This window comes from Varanus komodoensis, unplaced genomic scaffold (genome assembly GCF_004798865.1).
Source record: "Varanus komodoensis strain SLA01 unplaced genomic scaffold, ASM479886v1 scaffold6_2, whole genome shotgun sequence".
NCBI classification, from domain to species: domain Eukaryota; kingdom Metazoa; phylum Chordata; class Lepidosauria; order Squamata; family Varanidae; genus Varanus; species Varanus komodoensis.
In genome coordinates, this window is record NW_025336346.1 from 17611440 (window position 1) to 17633202 (window position 21763).

Genomic DNA, 21763 nt, shown 5'->3' on the forward strand with positions numbered 1-21763 from the left:
TGCTTCATGCAGGCTGCCTGTGTTTTTGCTTTTTCTTTTTTCTTTTCTTTTGTTTCCTCTCAAGTGCCTTCTATGATTTGCTGCTCAGTCTCTTTTTTTTAGCAAATTTCCTATTTTGTCCCCCAACTGCCCCCATGCTAGTTTTGGCACTTTGTGGATGATGAAATGGCTGCCCAATCAGAGCTTTTGCAAATCTGCTGAGACCTAGAACAGGTTTCTCCTGGACATGATCCATGCAAGGGAATTGTGCATGTTTTTAAAGCACACCAAGGCTGATTCTGCATTGGCCAATGGCTGAAATTCTGTATATCTCTAGTCACCCTGAAAATCTAAATTGGGATGCATAAACTCATCATGGGCCATGCCTCTTGAGGTGCAGGTCTCACAACCCTCACTAGCAGCTCACCTGCAGAAGAGTACAGAGCAGCCTTTCCCAACTTGGCAGGGCACCAGATTGTGGAGGAGTAGCTGGGAGTATTGCTGCTACCACCAGAACCATTCTTTATGAGTGGACACAGTGGAAACCTGGATACACACTCCTGAATTCAAATAGATCTTGGTTGTACTTCCTTTTCTTCGGGTGTCCTTTTCAGGTCAGGTAGCAGCACTGGGAACCCCAAGGAAAAGCATGCTGGTCAGAATTCCGTTGCCCCAGGATTAAATCCCAGAATAAACTTCTATCAGGGCCAAGTCCTGAAACAGATGAAGCAGCAATACAGGGCTCTCTTATATGTAACTAGGCCTAGAGTACGCAAACATCAGGTTTGCAGGATTCGACTCATTTTTGTTGATTCAGTCAGATCCTGGCACACTCCCCCAGCAAACACTTTGAATTAAAATTGAAATTACACAGGAATTTGCTGTGAATGCAGTTTTTAGTCCTTCACAAAAAACCCAGATTTCTTCATTTCGAGCTTTCTTCATTTGAGCGTTATTATTTAGTGCATGGGCTGGCTGTGTTGGAGTGTTACTGCTGCTGTTAAAAAAAATCAGAAGCTGGTCTATGGCAAATTGCCCAGAGAAATATCACTAGATCCCGATCTACCTTCTGTATGTCCCTGCTCTAGACAGCATTGAATTATTTAATCTCATCACTGTCTACTTAACTGTTAGCAGCGTTCTCAAGTCTCAGGAAGTGAAAGGGGTTCTTTTCTAGATGTTCTACCTAAGAACTTTTAACAAGAGATCCTCACTGAGCCGAGGATCATGAGCACACAAAATGAATCCTCTGCCCAGTGGATGCTTCAGAGACCTCTGGGGGAATCTCAGTGAACTGCATCTGACTTGTGGACACTCTGTTGAATATTGGAGAGCTTGGCTGAGCACAGAAGCCTGTTGGTTCTAAGCAGTTCTCTTGGCTCCAGGACTGACTTGCACAATCCTAGTCCTGGCAGAATGTCAATTTTTCCCATTTCTAAAGCAGCAGTAAATGATGATGATGGCAACCACCACCACAAGTTGCTGTTGTGTTAAAATGACACATTGACTTGCCACTTTTGGAATGATGAGGGATCACAGTAGTTATTACCCTCCTGATGTCTTTCCCATTCAGGTCATTGCTGGACACACTTCTAGTGCCACTGGTGAGAATGGCAGATGGCGCGGCTGGTAGTGGGGCTGGTGCTGGTGCTGTTTGTGATACCAGTGATAGCATTAAGGATGCCTTAATGCTTCCGCTAGATACCTGTATTGTTTCCGTATTGTAGAACCATTGCTAGTGTGGGATTGCTGATCTGGGTGGCATTCAAGTGGTCTCAAAAGCCGCATGGCTGCTGCACCATAGCACAGAGTAATGCAGCTTGGGACCGTTATATACCTTTGCCTTAAAACGTGTAAGTCCATGGTGCTTATGGTGAACACCCACCCCCTCCCTTGAAAACATGCAGGTGGTGTCAAGGCTAAACTAATCGTTACATGCAAGCACGTGTTGCTCACCCCCAAAAGACCTTCCCTGTTTGTCTGAAAGCAGCTGCAGAAGGGGTGATGTGGAGTGGAGAAGCGGTCTTGGAAAGCGGGTGTCTTTTCCTTGCCTTGCCTATTTTTTTCCTGCTCCAAATACACCTCCCAGCCGCTGGGGCTCTTTCACTCTCCTCCTGGCAAATCTCCACTTGTCTTTCAAAGCGGGTTTTGCATGTAACATCTAGCCTGGCTACCATTCAGAATCTAAGAGATTTGGCTATGAACTTCTAACTCTCTTTGGCTAGGAGATAGAGCTGAGCCCCACATCTTTGTCCCTTGGTTTGTACATGCCCATCCCTTTTTGTTCCCTCACTGCCCCCTCCAAAATATAAAATTTAAAGTTTTGCAAACCAAAATGACTGGGAAGAGTACAGTGGGCCCCAACCCTTAGAACATTAATCATGCCCAAGTCCCATATGGTAAGTAAGCCAGTCCAGCTACTTAAATGTCTGCTGATCTAACCTTATTTTCATAAAACATTTTTAGGGCAGTCTCTTATACTCCCTCTGAATAAAATATTTTTAGTTCCAGAAACACTTACAGGAGTTACAGGATTCAAAACTCCTTTCCCTCCCACCTCCATTTGATGGACTCCACATCCAGTGAGAGGCAGGTCATTCTCAGAAGTGCATAAGCCAGAAAATAATAGGTAGTGATAAAGAAAGGGATTAAGGCAATCCAAATGAAAATCCACATGGATTCTGATTTCTAGCAGCTGTGCATGGTGTCCATCCCCCCTGGGCCTGAGAGAGCTATGATATTCCAGAAAGACTCACAAATCGGAAAGAGTTCACAGATTTGAGCACCAGTGATGTGCGTTTGCAGCATAACACGGTATTTTCTCATCTCTTTTAAAAGCTTGCATTCATCCACTTGTGGAATAGCAAACGGTTATACTGTGAGATATACATCTAGTACATTACAGAGGATCAGTGACTAGTAAATTCCATTCTCAATTATTCTCCCAGGCTGAAAATGATTAATCCCAGCAATTGGAGGAACCCACTCAAAACTCAAATTAGTGAACACGAGACCACAGTGGTTCGTATAGGAAATGGCTTATGGTTGGCAAAGACATGTAGAATGTGAGGAGTCTCCTCGGGCCCCATTCCCTCACTGGCGTTGGTCTTCAGTGCTGGTGCTCTCGTCGATGCTTCGTTCGGCCAGTCTGACCTGGCCTGGTGCTGCTGGCTTGAGAATCCTTTCCTGGTTGACAGCAGCAACAGCTACGGCTTTCTCAGACTCTCAGCTTCTATTAGAGACTTCTTCCTTCCCCTTCAGGTGCTGCAGTTCGGCATTGTGACGAGGAAAGAGGCTGGCTGGAACCAGATCTCTTCAACTGCACATCACCAGCCTTCAAGGAGCTCTCATCATTGGTAAGTCTTTCTCTCTCTCGCTCACTTGCATGCTCTCTCTCTCTCTTTCTTGGCATGTTCAGGTGTGCAGTGGGGGACAGTGGAAGGAACTAGTACTTCTTTCTTCTTATTTATTTGCTCTATCTGTATCTCACCTCTTTTCTTCCGAGAAGGAGCCCAAGTCAGCTTGCACAATTTCCCTCCTCTTCTCCATGTTATCCTTACAACAACCTTGTGAGGCGGGTTGGGCTGAGTGTCTGCGAGGCACACAGCGAGCTTCCTAGTGGAGTGGGGACTAGAACCTGGACCTCCTGAGTCCCAGCCCAACATTCTCACCAGTATGCCACACTGGCTTTCTTTTTGAAGTGCAGGCACAGACGTGACCCCAAGGAGAGTCCAAAGACGCAGGCAGCGGTGCTGATTAGTGTGACTGTGTGTGTAATGTATGTGTGTTCACATATAATCTACCCAATGCATGATGACAGCACAAGGCATCTCTCACAAGTTCTTTTCTTAGGTCTTCCTTCTGCATTTGAGCCAAAGCAGCGATTTTCAAGTGTTGATATTACGGGAATATTTTTCACATTGATTTGTCTGTCAAGAAACCCTCAAGTGCCTGCCACAGAGTGCCTGTGCATTGTGTGCATGTTAAGTTGGTGCAGGCCACTCTTCTAGCATCTGCGTTACCCCCACGTGTAAGAGTGAGCTTCTTCCTGCAAAAACCGATACAAGATCCAGCAGCTTCATTCTGTGAACTCAAGGGCTATGTTTGTCCTTCACATGCACCTAGAGTTGGCCCTGGTTGATCCACACTATTTGTGATGGTACAAGCTGTGATTTGTGCCGCTGTAGCTTCTGAAACGTAAAGGATGCCAGTGTCTGCGTGCTTCTAACTTCAACCCAGAGAGGGAATTCAAAGCACCAAGCTTCCCCATAGGACTGAAATTGACTAGGCCATAAATTGTGTGCCAATCCAATCCACTACTCAGCTGAGTTGCGTGGGATGAGAAGAGGCCATTACTTTGGAATCAGGGAAGCCAGCAGAACAGTCTGTTCCCCCGCCCTTTCCATGGGAAGGCTCCTTCCTTCTCCCCTGTTGTTTGTACAATTACCAATTATAATTGAACCGGGGTAGTGCCACCCAGCAGTCAGGGGAATTTATTTCCATATAGAAATAATATTTATATGTAACTCCTGAAGGATTGATGCTTTCCCTTTCATTAACGGTATTTGTATCATTCATTGATCTATAAAAATATCTTTTCATTTAATAATATAGTTGCAAGAGAAAGGACATCATATACATTGGGCACAGTAAATTGACTTGACAGTGATAGTTCCATCATGGACCCATGTGGCTTTTTCAAACACACCATCAGGGAAAAGTAATAATAAGTGTTGAAGATAAACACAGAAAATTGTTAGGGGACATTTAGGCAAGCCAGGCTTTTGCAATTGATTCAAAACTAACTTGTTTAAATTGGTAGGTTTCAACATGAAATCACTGTTTCACCCCACAATTTTTATGTTTTGCAAAGGATTAAATAGCAGAGCCATCTGTTAACCAGATGCTCCTTTTCTCACGGGGAAGCAAATTGCTGGGATGTCTCTTCCTGAGAAAGAGAGTCAGTGCTAGATCTTGGCCACTGACATGGTGATTATCCTTATAAGTAGCAGTTATTCCGAAGGGCTAGTTCTTTGTCACCAGTAATGTATGTTGAAATCCAGGGTTCCAGTGATCCCCAGTCTGTGCTACTTCATTCATGACATGAGACTCTCTGTTTGGTTTGTGCTTTTTAAAGCAGGAGGTAGAATCCACAATTGTGAGAGATACTGCATGATTCCTCCTCCTTTTTTGTGTTGGTAGCTGGATGGTCTGGAAAGGAATGAGACAGAACTGAACACCATAGAAGCCAAGAAGCTGGCCCACCAGCTACGGGCAGTGACAGACCAGATGGAGCGTTACTTTGGCAATGATGTTCACATCACGTACCGGCTGCTGTCTCACTTGATGGCGTTTGAGAGCAGACAGCATGGCTTTGGCTTGACAGCCACCCAGGATGCCCATTTCAATGAGGTGAGGGCCTTTCCTGTTACTGAGCAGGCTGCAGAAATGGAGGGAGGATAATTTGAATTGTTGGGAAGAGTTTTCTCCTACCTTACAAGTGGGTAGGATCCTTCCCCAGGCTGGAAACTTCCAGATGTGTTGGACTACAACTGCATTGGCCACACTAGCTGGGTATTATGGGCATGATGGTCCAACATATCTGGAAGGCATCATCTTAGGAAAGGTTACTCTAGGAAGTGGGCATGAATCACATTCTGTGGATTTTTTTGAATTGCCAGAACTCTAGGAAACTCACAACAGAAAGATGACCTGTAGAAACTTAAGGGAATATCTAGCTCCCACAGGGCCCCAGTCAACCAGTGTTGGTCATAATGTGTGAACCAGGCCATGCTCTCTTCAACTTACTTTTCCTGGTGTATGTTTTTTAATGCAGAAGAATAAGTTGAGATGCCCAGTTGAGGAAACACCCCAGAATTGCTCTTCTTTCTCCCCAAAGAGTGTGAGTCCCATGTGAGTCCCCATTCTGGGGCCTTCCAGATGTTTTGAATATAACTCCTAGTATTCCTCACTGACTAATTAGGCATGATGGCTGGGGCTGATGGGAGTTGCAGTCAGATCTCCCTGCCACCACTAATTTTGCAAGCGAGATCAGTTTATATTCTGTCTTACACAACACTTCTATAATTCCAAAATAAAGCCTCTGGCTCCTACGGTTTCCATGACTTCCAAAGCGCCAGGATGAATGATCTCTCTAGCAACTTCTTGAGAAAGCTGTGTAGACCACAAAAAAGTCTGATAAGGGAAGTACAGGCGAAATGGTAGCACATTCGGGTGTATCATGTGAGTCAGCCTTTCATATGCACCTAGGTGCCTGCCTTCTAAAAGATCCACGTATCTGTCCAGAAGATCCAGGGCAGGGAAGAAGGTAAATGCTAGAGGAGAGCTGTGGAGATTTTCTGGAGATACCATTTCCTTACATTTAAGCACCATTTCAGTGCAGGGGTGGGCAACTTAGATTAGAAGAAGGGCCTTTTTGGTGGCTGCCCCCACCTTTGGAATGGGCTTCCTAGAGAGGTTTGCCAGGCACTGTCACTACTTTCATTTTGGTGCCAGGCAGAAACTGTCCGTTATCATAGGTATTGTGAGACCCGGCTTTAACAACTGGTTGTCTGTGAAATCTTGTTCTACTACCAGCAGGTTTTTTCCTCCTTTCTTCCCATAACTAGGAATTGTAATACTGGTCTTGTATTTTATTGTTGTTTGCCACTTAGAGAGCCCTGTCAGGTTACTCAGCAGCCTATAAACTTTAAAACAAACAAACTTCCAGGGTGTGGGGAACACACTGTTCCCTTCCAGAATCCACCAGAGGCTGCACACCAACAATGGCAACATTGCAGTGATTATGCAGGGAAACAAGGCAGGCCTTTTGTTTTCAAGCAGAATTGTTCTTCCAGGAGGCTTGTGGGAAGCTTTCAGAGTGCAATTCTGCTTGCAAAGCAGGGACACACTCCCACCTCTGGTTTTCCTGCAAAATGGCCCTGGGTTTTGCCTCTGCCATAGCAGAATATTCAGTGGCAGCACAGGGACACGAAGACACTGCAAAAATGGCCATGGGGCCATGCATTGCCCACTTGTATTTTAGGAAATCAATTAATCCAGGGAGTTTGAATATATTCCTCGTCCTTACTGAGTTGTTTAGTAGCTTAAGAATGCATCTAATGCCTGCTAATGAGTTCGACAGACAGTTCTAGTAGAAAGCCTAGAGGCACCATCATGAAAGGAAAGCAGGCATAAATATGATTTTTTTTAAAAAAAAATCTATAGTCTTCTAAAAGACAAAGGACTGAATCCAGTGGTGTCATTACACTGACAGAACTGCTTCTCCCAGCAGATCCAGAGAGGGAACAATTCCTCTTGCGCCATGTATCTCAAATCTGCTCCAGCATGCTGGGTGATTCACCAGAGCAGATTTTTGGGTGGCATAGAGGGCTGCAAGTGGGAGAAGAAAGAAAAAGTACCATTTTGTTAACAGACCTAATCCATAGTGTGGGGAGTGGGAGGGTTTAACTGGGGAGGGGGACTTTACAGCTTTGAATCCTCTAAAGTTCCTCCTCTAATCTCTGTAGAATTTGCTGTGGGCTGGCAGCTCAGTGCTTGCGTTAGAGAACCAGGAGCACTGGGACGCATTGCTGCAGAACGATCACGGCAGCGCAGGCCTGATGGAGAAACTGAGAGAGTACACGGGCACCTTGGCCAGCAACATGAAACTCACCTACCTCAACCCTGTTGGTGTGGTGACCCCCAATATTGGTAAGAAGAAGCACTGCTAGGGCTGGAAGACCTTGACTGGCAGTTTAACAGTGGGAGTCCACCGACCATCCTGAAGATCTCTATGATCTGGTGAAGGTTGTCTAGCGGCCCAAGGTTAGCTTACACTTAGATGGGTGAATTTCTGGCTGGCAGACAGATGATGATATTATTATTATTATTATTATTTTCTATACAACAAAAGATAACCATGTACTAGCTAAACAAATAAGTGCTGTTGGGTTGGGTCCAACAGGCTTCCCAGTGTCTTGAAGGTTTTCTTTATTAACAGCGCATTTACAAAGGCCTAGAAACTTTTCTTTTCTTTCTTTCTTTCTTTCTTTCTTTTTTTTTTTTGCTATACGCCAGACCAGCCATGCCCAACCTGATGTCCCCCAGATGATTTGGAGCTCAGTCCCCATCAGCCCCAGCAATCATTGCTGATGATTAAAAATGGTACATATTCAGGGATCAGTACATGTGCAGGGCACTAGGCTGGGGAATGCTATCCAGAGAGTCTTACAGCATTTCTGAGACTGGGACAGGGGAAAATTTCTGGGAATTAGGGTAGATTACCACATTCTCTCTCTGGTCATACTCCTAGGTGCACAAGTGAACTGGTAGCCTTTGGGCAAGCTTTTAGCTTTTAACCCTAGCTGCACCTTTCCTGTGTCAAGTGCAAGGCACCACACTGCATTGGCTCTGGCTGGATAACAAAGAACAGGGCTGATGCTTGGCTCTCGGTGACCATGTTGACATCAACTGGACCTTTATCGCTTGATATGAGAGCTGGGGACTCAGTTCAGGTGTCAACCACTGTGCATTGCTCTCATTTTAGGGACTTTCTCCCAACACTTACACTTTAGAGCTAGAATGCCAGAATGATGGTCCCACAAGCTCCAGTGCTGAAGCACCCATCATAAAGAGCAACCTTAACCTCGTGCCCTCCAGAGGTGTTGGCCTGCAACTCCCCCAATTCCCAGCCACACTAGCCACAGGTCGCGGAAAGTTGGCCCACATATTCATAAATTCATGTTAATTTGTGTAAAGGAAGTATAAAGTAGCAGAAAGGCCAGTTTTGGATACCATTCTTGACCCACATGATATCACTCTGTTCCTTCTCAGTTTTGTAGGCAAACTTCTACAAACAGAGGGCCATTTCCACGGTTACACTTTGGGGACAAGAGATTCACGAACTCATGTCTAATGCATACAAAAGTAGCAGAAAAACATGTTATGTGCTTGTACAGGAAACTTTTGTAGCAGATTGCAGAATGCATGTCTCCTCTTACAAAAGCATGCATGTACCATTATTTAAAAATCAAAGTTACCCATGCTAATCCATGCGGATTGAAAATCCCAGATCCATAGCTGGACAGTACTTTTATTAGAATCAACCAAAACTCCTCCAAAGTGTTCAGGGTTTAATTCTTGAAAAATGTTCCTCAAACTAGGTGGGTCTATCTAAATTGCCGGCTTCATGGCCATAACATCTGGACAAGTGTTTTGGACTTTTCAGTTTCTTCCCCCACCCCCTGCTTTTTCTATCTATCTGCTGGGCAATTGTTATTCTTATTTTTATTTTTTAGACTAATTTGTTGTAAACCGTCCTGAGAATTTTAAGTATGGGATGGTATAGAAAAGTTTTAAGTAAATAAATAAATAAATAAATATTATCTAGGCTGATGAAGAGTTCTAGAATATTCATGAGCTTGCCTATTTTTGTGGAATTTTGTATGGTCCTTATAAAGGTTTTTCCCAGCTGTGGATTTTGAATATATTACCATGACTCCATTGTCTGTGCACATCTATGGCATTGATACTGTGAGCTGGTCCCTTCCCTCTTTCTGGTTATCAGACTTAAGACAGTCCCTTGAAGTGCAATTCTTGTATTGAAATGTAACAAATGATAGGATGGTATGAACTTTAAATAACCTTTTACCAAAGGTTCAGGAGAAACATCTGCCTATGTAAAGAGTTGAATCCAAACTGGAATCTCCCCCTTCTTCTCTTCCTTTCAGTAAAGCTTCTGTTTCTGCCCTTCGGGGGGGGGGGGGTTGCGGCTTGAGGGCAAGATGGCTGGAGACTTTCTACCTGAACAGCTTGTTTCTTCCCTCACCTCCTTACTGGGCCAAGGACTGGGTCTCACATCTGCTCCCTGTCCCATCCTGAAAACACTTCCACCCCTTCCAAAGCTGGCTGATTCTCTCTTTCTGCCTGAGGGAATCTAGGAACTTCAAAGTCCTTGCCTCCCCACACCTCTTCCTCCTCCTCCTCCTCAGAATCAGGCAAATCTATCTGAACAGGCCCACTCTCTGCACTTAGGATATCATATAGTAAGTAGCCCTGAGAGCAGGAAACCTGCTTCACGGATGAGCATCAGTCGGTATATTTGTGCTAGAGGTTCCAGGCACCACTGGAGGTAGCCTGAGGACCATGCTTGTTTCCCTGTATTCACACCGAAAGGCCAACTCGGAGGTTCCAGTCCCTTTCTCGTTCCTTTCCCTTTCCCCAACAGTGCTCAGTATTGACCGCATGGAGAACCACACCCAGCTCAGGAGGCGCTACCCACGTTATCACAGCACTCTTTTCCGTGGCCAGGCCATGTGGGACCCACACACTCACGTGGTGCTCCCGCTTTCCATATTTGCACCCTCCAAAGTTGAAGGTGAGTGACTGTCTGCTCCACCAGGCCCGTTCCAAGGGAACTAGAAGCCATCGTCGCCTTCCAGCACGCCTGGTTTGTGCCCTATTGATCCTTACCCATTGATTGTTCTCTGGGCAGGGCCATGAAGACAGGGCTGAGGGGGGCATGTCATTGCAGAAACTCCAGCAGAGTGCTTCTGGCTCTGCCTTTCTGCAGTTTAAGAGAGTGGCTGTATAATGTTAGGCATTTATTAGCAGGGGGCTTTTCTAGAAAAGGAGCATTGGCTTCCCCTTAAAGAAGGACCTAAAATAACTTTTGATCTTTGGTTGGGAGGCAGCACCTTCTCCATATAGCTTCCATTCCAGAAGAAGACTTCTTTCCATTTGGACTTTGAGGGGAAAATTGTCCTTTTGCAGATGTTCAGATGTTGTCCTCTGAGAGTCACGAATACCACTGAAGTCAAACTATAAGACCCAAGAGAGATGACCATCTTGGGCCTCTCTTCCTTCTTTGCTCTGACTCAGAATGGGACAAGGCAACTATGTGTTCAGTTCCTTCCTGTTTTGTTTCCCTGACTCCAGCTCCAACCACAGCAACACTTTCACTAATCAACAATGAAACCAATGACACAGTAGAAAGTCCTCCCCCAAAGGACTCCCTGCCGGAACCCGAGCCCGCTGTCACTATCCTCATCCTCATCATCTATCGCACCATCGGAGGGCTTCTGCCTGCCCGCTACCAGTTGGATCGGCGCAACCTCAGGTATTGCCTGGGGCTTGTTCCTCTGCTGGGCTCTTTGCTAGTCTGCTGGGCACTGCGAGTGCCACTGAGCTCCCCCTGGACACCTGTTGCTCAGAATAAAGCAGCAGCAGCAGCAGCTTGGTGACAGTGACTCCCACTGCAATGTTGTTGCGTCCCTTCTAGAATTGGGGGTGCTGGCTTCTGGCATCAGCTAACAAGGCTTCTCTGTTTTTCACAGGCTGCCCAAAAACCCTGTTATGAATTCTCCTATCATGAGTGTGTCTGTGTTCAGCAACCACACTTTTCTCCAAAGCACTTTGGAGGCACCGTTGGTGCTGGAATTCCGTCTGCTTGAGACTGCCAACCGCAGCAAGCCCCTCTGTGTCCAGTGGAATCACTCTAGCCAGTAAGTTGCTTTGCTGCCCATGCCCTCCTCCTAGGGCAGGCACCAGCAGCTTGTGGCCCTCCAGAAGGTTGGGCCTGCAATGCCTGTGATCTCTCACTATTGGCTTGCTGGCTAGGATGGGTACAAGTTGTAGGCCAAATCCTTTGGAGGGCTATAAGCTGCCCACCCCTGTCCTAGAGGCCATAGATCAATTCCATGTAGCTCGAGGTTCCAGAAAGCTGCTGGTAAAGGCACGAGAGCCTGGGGAACGAAGTCTCACCCTTGAATGCAGAAAGTGCCAGGTCCTACTCCCACTTCCTCCACCGCTTTCTTTTTGGGTGTGGTGTAGTGATGAGAATGCAGTCATTTTCTCTTTCAAATCTTGGTGGCTGAGGGACACAGGTCAGCACTCCTGTGTGACAGCTTATTGCCTGATGACTGCATCTTCAAGGCTAAATCTACCCCAGATAGGCATGCCCCCTTCCTCTCACCCCACCTCCTTCCCCTCAACCACCTGATCTTTTGGTGGTTTCCTGACTTTTGCATATTTTCCTCCCTTTCTAAAAGCTTGAAGTGCAGCTCCTAAGGTGTTGTTGCTGCGGGTAGAAATTTAAGCTAAAAGATGCTGCAATGAGTACCTTGCCTTTGGCTACATTCCACCCCAAGAGGGCCCTCTGAAAAAAATTGGTCTTTGCGCCAAAAGGAGTTCAGCACCTGTTTTCAGTGAAAGAGGTTTGCACCTTCAGCCCTAGTTTCCAGGAGTATACAGTACATACAAGTCTGAAATGAATCTCAGTTCTCCAGCCACACTGCACAATGATTCTCATTTCACTAATTTATTTGGGATCTGTAGCTCCCACTTGATAGACCCAAGCAGCATGCAAAACATTATTACAGTAAAATCATATTCAAGTGTAATATCCAGGACAGAACTATCATGAAATATGCACGGTGCTGGGACCATTCTGTCTGTGGTCCTGTGTGGCGCTGTCTGCCAAGCCTTCCCAAGCATTCATGCTGGAGCTCAACCATTTTAGCCATCAGAAAAAGAAATCATCAACTCTCTCCTGTTCCTCAGAAGACATCCTTAAGCTTTTCTTACAGAAAACCACTCCTGGCATGAACACATCCAATGTCTAGCATGGGGCAGGGAAGGTGGAGCCCTCTACATGTGTTGGACTACAGCTCTCAGAATCCCTGACCATTGGCCGTACTGTCTGGGCCTTATGGGATTTGTAGTCCACTACATCTAGAGGGCGCCAGATAGCTGAGCCCTAGTAGCATATTTCCTAGAACCTCAGTGAGTTTCATCATGCCTTTAAAAGAAAATGTGATCCTGAAGACTCTTTCCTTTGAGGCTTCTTCTTTTGGATTTCTGTGTGACTGCAGGAGTGAGCTCGCTGGCTTCTGGACAGTACGGGACTGCGACCTTGTGTACCGAAACACTACACACGTCCGCTGCCACTGCTCCCAGTTTGGCACTTTTGGGGTCCTGATGGACAGCTCCCACCGAGAGGTAATGCTGCACCTTTCGTGAGGAGGGGCTGAGAAGTAGCAGGTCACGTGGGGGTGTATGTGGCGTGCGAGCCAAGGAGCTGCCAGTGAAATCAAAGCGGTGGGCCACAGCATCTCTAAGAGGAGAAGTAGCTATGAAGAGGCAGCCATGTTCGTTTTACTCGGGCCCCTGCCCCATTCATCTGTGAAAGGGAGAGGCAGGTCTAATTTGTGCCGCAAAGGCTAAGGAAAGAGGAAGTCTGCTCCTCCTACCATCTCATCTTACCTCACCATGCGCTTTACCATCAGAAGGGTTTTGTCACAACCCATTCACATCCGGTATTGGAACGGGACTGGAGGAAAAGCCCTTGTTGTGATGTAGCCCAGTGGAACAATCAGAGGACTAACAAGGCTCGGCACCTCTCACTGCCACCTTCCGTGGCCAGAGTGGAAGCCTGTGCTCACCTCTCACCCCCTCTTGGAATGAAAATAGAGCCACCCATGAGCAACCAACATGGCAGCACCTCCAGACTTAGTTTGCCCTGGCAATTAGCGTAGGGCGCATGGAGCGCAGACACAGGCTAATGCTCGTGGAAAGCATGCAACACCTAATTAGTATTCCTGAGCAGGCAAAGTCATGAGAAGACCACGAAGACATCTCCCTGTCACTTCTTTGCAAAGCTGGGCCAAGAGAAACGTCAAATATTAAATGTTGCTCAATTATTTTTCACTCCTTGTCAGCCATCTTGGAGGCTTGTTGTCATGTAGAAAGCAGGAATATACATTGTTTAATTAAACAATTGCATATTTAGATTAATGTTAGGTATTTTTTGTTGGATGTGTTTATTTTGGTGCTTTCATGAGGGTGTCTGTCACCTTGGAAGGTTTTTTTGTGTGAAATAATGTCCTGCAAGTATTAGTACAATACACATAGCACCGGCTTTCTGTCTGACCTCTCCTCTCACCTTTGCTTTCTCTGTGCAGCAGCTGGAAGGTGATCTGGAGACCTTGGCCATTGTGACCTATTCGTTAGTGTCTCTCTCTCTTCTGTGCTTGCTGCTGACATTCTTCTTCCTGATATGCCTGAAAGGTCTCAAATCCAACACTCGAGGCATCCACTGCAATGTTTCCATCACTCTGTTTTTCTCTGAGCTGCTCTTCCTCTTGGGTATCAATCGCACTGAAAACCAGGTGAGAGGAGGAGGAGGGGGAAGAGCAAAGGTCAAGTCTTGGGAGCGGTGGATTTAGAGGCCAGAAGGGGAGCTCCCCAGTGGGAAGCCAGGGGCCCAGGAGGAGCCCACCCGCTGAAGCAGAGAAGGGGATTTCCACCAGCCCCGACCACACAGAGTGGTGAGGGATGATGGGAGTTGCAGTCAAATAATGGCCCACCCCATACTAGAGTGTGAAGAAAGGCAAAATATGTTTGTAAATAAAGAAGACAGGGTCTGGGGCCAAAGGTTGTGACAACTAGGAGCCAGACTACATTAGCTGAAAGTTAGCTGGGTCTTTACTCACATGTAAGCATGTGTAGCCCAATTTGGATCAGAAGCAAAAGACTCCAGCAAAAGGACACACCCTTTGTCCTTGAATCCCTAACCTACCACCACTGCTGGGGAAGTAGAAAGAAGCAAAACATTTTTTGGTATCAGTGGAGCTTTTACCTTCTTCTTAGGGTGGAGGAGTTCAGGAAGAAATCCGGGGGCAGGGGAGGTTTAATCCTCCCCTCCTGGTGTGTGGTTATGCCGATCTGAATTAAGGGACAGGCATGCTCCCACTCGAGTAAAGAAAAGCTCCTTTCAGCTGCACACTTTTGTGATCAGCCTGATGCATCGTTTGGCTTCTGCATGAAGAATGCGTGTGCCTTGAAATCCCTCCATGAACTTCCCCGGTTTTCCATGCAAGGGCAACTGAGTTCAGTTGTCCTCCTGTTGCTCCAACTTCTAGAATCCACATTCTTTGCCACACAAGATGTTAGCATGGGAGCTTAGGCCAGGGTGTACACACCACGCTGCTTCCCCAGCTTCCCAACACCAAGGAAGGACTTAAGGGAAATGTTTTTGAACATCTGTTCCAAGTAAGAGGGCGTTTAGGGCCAGCTGTTTGAGGGACCTCTTTTGAATGGTAATGTTGCTGCTTTCAGTTCCTCTGCACTGTGATTGCCATCCTGCTCCACTACTTCTTCCTCTCTACATTTGCTTGGCTCTTTGTGCAAGGCCTCCATATCTACCGCATGCAGACTGAAGCCCGCAACATCAACTATGGAGCTATGAGGTTCTATTACGCCATTGGCTGGGGGGTCCCTGCCATCATCACAGGCAAGTGTTGACATGTTTGGAACGTCAGGATCTCCCTGCTGGGTGGAAGGAAATGGATTCTGCAGATTGACACACTGGGCCTACTTAGTTAAGAACAAATCTAGAGAGCCATCTTTCCCAGCCTGCAGCACCAGATGTCTTGGCCTGCAGCTCTCATCCTTCCCAGCCAGCATAGACTGGAGAACACCATGGTGGGGAAAGCCAATATAGAGGGATGAGTCTCCCAACTGCATTGTGACTGGTTTGCTTGTAAAAGCCTGAACTGTATCCCTCCAGAGATTTTGGACTTCAGTTCCCATCAGTCCCAGCCAGAAATGGTCAGAAATGCTGGGAGTTGTAATCCAAAACATTTGGAAGGCACCAGCATGGGGACCTGTTGTTGTTTTTGCTGTTTCTAACTGAACCTGCTCCTGCTCTGAAAGTTGGAATCATCTGTCTTTGGGAATCCAAAGGCCCAAGTCTCTTTGATGGAGTGGTCAAGGCCACTCTTGCAGGGCTGGGGTTCCTAGACTTAGCATAGACTTCCATGAGAATAAATGCTGTCTTAGGAGCAAGATGGTGGGAGAGTTCAGCTCGGACCATTCATTCCCACTCTTCTATTAGTGGCAAGGAGAGCAAAGGTAACACGGAGAGAAACCTGGCTTAAATTGACCCAGAGGAATGGAGAAAGTATCTTAACCAGGAGATGTGGAAAACAGACTGTGCAACTGAACTCCTCCTTCCTTTTGGTCAGGGTTATCAGTTGGCTTGGATCCAGAGGGCTATGGGAACCCAGATTTCTGCTGGATTTCCATCCACGATAAACTGATCTGGAGCTTTGCAGGGCCCATAACTCTTGTCATTGTGGTAAGCACTTATTTTGTGTGTTCACTCTCTTTGCCAGGATGCTACTGTTTTTCCTTTTACTTACTCAGCACAACTGGTCTCTGTCCTGCTGTTACTCCACTTCCTTTTCCTGTTATGAACATTTAGATCAGCCTTTCCCAGCCTGGTGCCCTTTAAATGTCTTGGACTATGACGTCAGCATTCCTGACACACAGAAATGCTGGCTAGGGCTACTAGGAGTTGAAGTCTAAAACCTTTGGAGGGCACCAGGTTGGGGAAGCCTGCTTTCGATGCTGTTGCTTTGTTCTCTTTCTCCCGCTGCCACCCTCCCACTGCCTTCAACCTTCATTCTCCATTTATCTTCAGTCTCTTCTCTCATATGCCTGGGAATTTTGAACCACATTGCTCTGCGGATTTGCAATGCTCTGAGTGTTGTGACCCGTCCTTTGTGCTCCCCTGTCCCTTTTGCTCTCTTGCCATGAGCTGGAGCAAGAGAGGAAGGCTCTTGAGCATCCTGTGCCACCTGGAAGATGGTTGTGGGGGAGGGGGGGCAGAGCCGCTAAGAGAGTGGGCCTGCTCCATGCCAGCACTTGAGCTCCACCTAACCAGCCTATCTGCTTCCAGATGAATGGGGTGATGTTTCTGCTGGTGGCAAAGATGCTGTGCTCACCAGGCCAGAAAGAAGCCAAGAAGAAATCTGTTCTGTGAGTACTGACCATCTGCAATCCTCTGCTGCGGCCCAAACCTGCTGTCTGGCTAAACTTTCCCTTTTTCAAGTGGCTGAGCCACAGCTTCCCCCTCCATTAGCATCTTTACACTTTCACCACAACAACAATAATAAAAATGTAAAATTCCACAACACTTTCTCTCAATCAGCCTCCTCTTTGACCTTTCAAATGGCAGCTGTTTTCTCTGCCTCCTCCACAAGTGAGATTGTTTGAGGCAGGAACAGTGAGTTTTCTCACTGCTTAGCCAGTACTGATTTGAACTGCTTGGGAGAGGAGCTAACAAAGGCCCCCTCATTTTTAACATAGCTTTGTTGGGGGCCTGTTTCTATGGTTCTGCAAAACTGGTGAGTGGGATAATGCTGCTCTTCTTCCACCCCTTGCATTAATGTCTTTTGAACTGTCGCTTATCCACAAAATCTAACCTCCAGGTCTGTCCCTCTGGGTGGCTTTTCCTCTCCTCTCTTTCTCTCTCTCCAGCTTGACACTGCGAAGCTCCTTCGTTCTGCTTCTAGTCATTAGCACTACTTGGCTCTTTGGCCTCTTGGCTGTCAACAACAGTGTCCTGGCTTTCCACTACCTCTACACTATCCTCTGCAGTCTCCAGGTAACTTGCTGTACTAGGATGGAGATGGATTAGGCAGAATTCAATGGAGGAGGCAGAGAGGAAGAGGACTGGCTTCTGGTGGGAACTAGAACTAAGCTTCACCAGTACCCTAGATGAACTGTGCCTCTTGGGTGCTCCTCCAGGGTGATGCTTGACTTGAGGCCCAGCACTATAGGATACCATTCTGCATAAAATCTGCATCAGATAAGCAAATAGGGTAGGTGTTCAAGAAGAAATGATATCTGGGCTGTTTCCATACAAGCAGCTCCCACCAGTACCAATCCAAAGACATTGTGCAGTATGCCATCATTTCTCCTTTAAAGGGCCTTTGCTTGTGGTAAGACAATGTGGAAGATGCAGTGGGAAGACATGGGGGGTACAGGTGGGGGACACCTATGTCCAGACTCCTGTGAACGAGGCAGGGCAACTGGGAGAGAGAAGCCCCCTCTGGAAGCACCCCAGCTCTTGTTCTTGGTATCTGGGCTGCAAAGGCATTGCATTGCTCAGCACTTGAAGGGGTTGGGGCCCTGGACTAAAACCTGTATATTTTCAATTATATCTATTTGTGCAAGTATAGATATAATTATGAGGATTTAAGGAAATTCCACAAGGCACAAAGCCAGACAATTCATTTCTCATCAAATAATCTCAAAATAAATTCTTCAGTTACTTTGTTCCTCAGTCCAGATCATCTTAAGCCTATGGGGAAAAGGGGATTTATTCCTATGTGGAGCTGGCATGCAAATATATATATTTTGGGTGAGTGTTTTTACATGTGAGGAGTCAATTAACTCTTTCCTCCCAACAGGCAATCACCTTTGAAAATTGCTCTTGTGTGGTAATTAAACTGGAAAAAACGCTTTTGGTACAAATAGAGACTCAGGGCTCTGTAGAATCAGTCATGGGTCTGTTGAAATTGATTTGAGGGCAGAGACCCATGGATCTGGGCCTAGCAACATCTTACTGCTCTTTGGGAAATGCAAGATACAGAACTGGTTGTGAAGTTTTGTTGTGGATCCAAGCCAGGAACTCTGCAGACTCACCCACAGGTTTGCATGCTTACCTGCAATTTGCAGTGGAAGCTCCCCAGCTGGAAGCACAATTTTCAGATATATTTAAATACATTAGAAGTTTTGTAGAGAGCATTCAAGGGACAAATCAGCAAAATGAACAGACAAGAAATGAAGTCTAATGAGAGAGGAAACAGAAACCACTGTTTCCACAAGCAGAGAAGTCACTTGCTAAGACTTGGAAAGCCATAGTCAAAAGCCAATTTGCAAACTTTTCTAAATATCTGGTGCTAGCTGCATGTTTGTTTCAGTGCTGCTAATTTGCTAGTCCTGCAAGGGCTCTTCACTCACCAGGCTTCCTTTGGCGAATGCTGAGAGTGCTGTGGCTACCTTTGGAATGCTTCGGTTTGGCCTAGCCTTGAACTCATATGCAGAGCAACTGCTCCCTCTTGTGGAACATGGAAGGGTTCCCTCTGAGTATTAGATTTCTTCTGACTAAAAGGACTGTGAGCAGTACAGCTTGTATTAAGTGGGGCGTTTGCATGTGCTGTATAACGAGGAGGAAAAGTCTGGATCATTACCACCCGTATAAGCTAGACGGATCGGCATCCAGCTCTCCTAGTTCATTTCCAAAAATGGCCTTGGCTGCTTAAATTTTTATAAAGGGGTCTAGAACACTTTCGGTTGTTGGCGTTTTCAGGCAGGTCTGGGAAGGACCCCTGCCTGAAAAGATGAGGAGGGGCTACCAGTCACTATGAAAAGTACTGAGGTAGATGGAGCCATGGTTTGGCTAGACATGAAGCCACTTTCTGCATTCAAGGTTCACAGCTCCTCTTGCTCTTCTCCACAGGGCTTGGCAGTCCTGCTTCTTTTCTGTGTGCTGAACAAAGAAGCACAGGAAGCCTGCACACTGGCCTGCCTTGGCAAGAAGGGTCAAGGGGAGGAAGCCTCCAGAACCGGGCAGGTGAGACTAGTTTTGACCTTACAGTTTGGCCAGAGGCTGGAGGGAGTGCAACTCACTCTGGGCCTCATTCCTAATGCTTTGCTTGTAGCATGCAGGAGTCCCGGTCTTTTTCTCACCTTGTTATAGCAGTGATCTCTGCATCCTCAAATAGGGTGTCTTCCTCCTGCCAGGTGCTTCTAAAGGGGACAGTCCTCTCAATACATGGAAGCACCGTGTGCATTTGCTCCGTGCGTTTTTCCTCTTCCATCCCAGGGCCCCAATGCCTACAACAACACAGCCCTCTTTGAGGAGAGCGGTCTCATCCGGATCACCCTGGGAGCCTCCACCATCTCCTCTGTCAGCAGCGTGCGCTCAGCCCGCACCCATTCCAGCCAGCGGGGCTACCTCAGGTAGGATGCATTAGGAAAGGGTTGCTGCTTTCTCCTCCCGGTCAGCCTGAGAACATGCAGTGAAGGTCTCTGTCGCGGTGACCGTGGACACCAACATCTCCATGGACCCCTCACCTGGCACCTGCTGTTCTCCCTGCCCTTCCTGGTCTTTATTTGATATCTAGAGAGGGTTCTTCCCCTTTAACTGAGAAGCTGCCCTGCAGCAAAGCAGCGTGCTGCCCTCCCGCACCATCTTTACTGGGGTTCACAAGAATTTCTTTCCCAGTTTGGAGCTCAGGCCCCCACCCTTGCCTAGAATTGAGGTTCTTGGGCAAGTTGCTTTGGTCTGGTCTCCTGCGTTCACCTTCTAGAAAAGGAGTGGGGTTAAATAACAGGCCACTTCTCCACCCATAGCAACTACTTCCGTTTCTCAACTTTCCAAATGTGTCTGCCAAACTAAAGGGTTGGGGCCTCATTTCCAGCTCTGGAGATGATATCCTTCCTTCTGGAACTTCAGGCAGGCTGCTGGGCCTTTACTGTACAGCCTGAGTCCCGAAGCAAATGGAATGATGGAGCAGATGTTGCCCCCATTATCACTTGCAGCAATTTCTTCTGTTCCCTGCTGTGTGTTCTCATCCACAGTTTCACTGATGGCCTCATAGCCCTGACTCTATCCCTTGAGGTGGCCCAGACCAAGGATTAGATGGCCACCTGCAATAGGAATTTAATTTGGTGGGAAAGAAAATGCTCTTAGTCTGGTCTAGCACCTGAATAGGAATTGATTTTTAATAAAATGGACGTTCGCATATCCACCATTTTGTCTCTTAAGAATGTAAGAAGAGCCCTGCTAGATCAGTCCAAAGGTCTGTCTAGTCCAGCATTCAGTTCCCATAGTGGTCAATGGGGTACCTGCAAGAAGCCCACAAGCAGGATGTGAGTGCAGCTGCACCGTCCCACCGATGCACCCCAATAACTGGGGAACATGGGCACAGTGCCTATGATCCTGGAGGAGGCATATAGTTTTTAGTATTATAATGGGGGGAAATCTCCTGGCTGTCCATTTTCTCCCCTGTGACTCACCATCTTTCTAAACTAAAAAGCCCCAAACATTGTAATTTTGTCTTTCTGGGGAATTGCTCCAGTCCACTGGTCAACCTCATTGTCCCCTTGGTGGATTTCTGTGGTGTGAAGCACAGGCTAAAATGCGCCAGAAAAATAGAGCTCACAGGATATCCTTCTGCTGTAACTGTGGCTGTTTAGAAAGATCTCTTGCTGTTCCAGCTCTGTACCATTAAGCTCACTGCCAACTCACTTTGTTAATACCTGGTGTAAAACTACAGTCCTATGCTTCCTTACCTAGGAGTAAGCCTTGCTGAACGCTGTGGAGCGTACATCAGAGTAGACTTATATAGGATCGCATTGGAAGAGCATGAAACATTTGACAAGGACTCTCTTCATAATAATCACAATCAGCAGCACACTTGCCTGAGTACTGAGGATCTCAGGGACACTAGTCCTACAGGACTCAAGTAGAGCCTGTCTCTGAAATGTATCTGAAATCTGGCAGCTCATACTTCACCACTGATCTGGAGACTCTCCACTTAGTGTGAGGCATGCGAGATCTCCTGTGTTCTGACTTTCAGGGAGAACATGATGGCACATCAGGCCTCAAGTCTGGAACACAACTTGCTCAATCATGCTGGCCCCACCGACCTGGATGTAGCCATGTTCCATCGTGATGCCGGGCCAGGTAAGACATGCTGCTAGTGGCACCATCTGCAGGGTATGAAAGACAGCGTGAAGTTCTTGGAAGCAAGGAAGAAGTTCCCCGATTCATAAGAGGGCTTCCTGATGCTGTTGGGTATCTTGCTTCATGTTTCTCATTACAAAGTTCTTATTGGTCCTGTTGCAGGAAGAGCAGCTTAAAGTCCTTGAGCATCCAAGGACTTTACTAGGAAGGGAGGCAATGACTAGTCTCATCCAGTCGAGCCTT

General features: G+C 46.8%; 1 protein-coding gene across 1 annotated transcript in view; it reads left to right on the plus strand.

Moving 5' to 3' along the window:
• Positions 1–21763, plus strand: part of CELSR3 (cadherin EGF LAG seven-pass G-type receptor 3) — a 145156-nt gene that overhangs the window by 70956 nt on the left and 52437 nt on the right. Inside the window, exons 17-32 of the mRNA XM_044451518.1 lie at positions 3241–3335; positions 5182–5391; positions 7509–7692; positions 10208–10357; positions 10930–11098; positions 11316–11483; positions 12852–12978; positions 13941–14194; positions 14648–14666; positions 15097–15271; positions 16005–16117; positions 16721–16800; positions 17302–17428; positions 19289–19389; positions 19639–19791; positions 21414–21520. Coding sequence (XP_044307453.1) covers positions 3241–3335; positions 5182–5391; positions 7509–7692; positions 10208–10357; positions 10930–11098; positions 11316–11483; positions 12852–12978; positions 13941–14194; positions 14648–14666; positions 15097–15271; positions 16005–16117; positions 16721–16800; positions 17302–17428; positions 19289–19389; positions 19639–19791; positions 21414–21520 — 2232 coding nt within the window. The remainder of the gene's footprint in view (positions 1–3240; positions 3336–5181; positions 5392–7508; positions 7693–10207; positions 10358–10929; positions 11099–11315; positions 11484–12851; positions 12979–13940; positions 14195–14647; positions 14667–15096; positions 15272–16004; positions 16118–16720; positions 16801–17301; positions 17429–19288; positions 19390–19638; positions 19792–21413; positions 21521–21763) is intronic.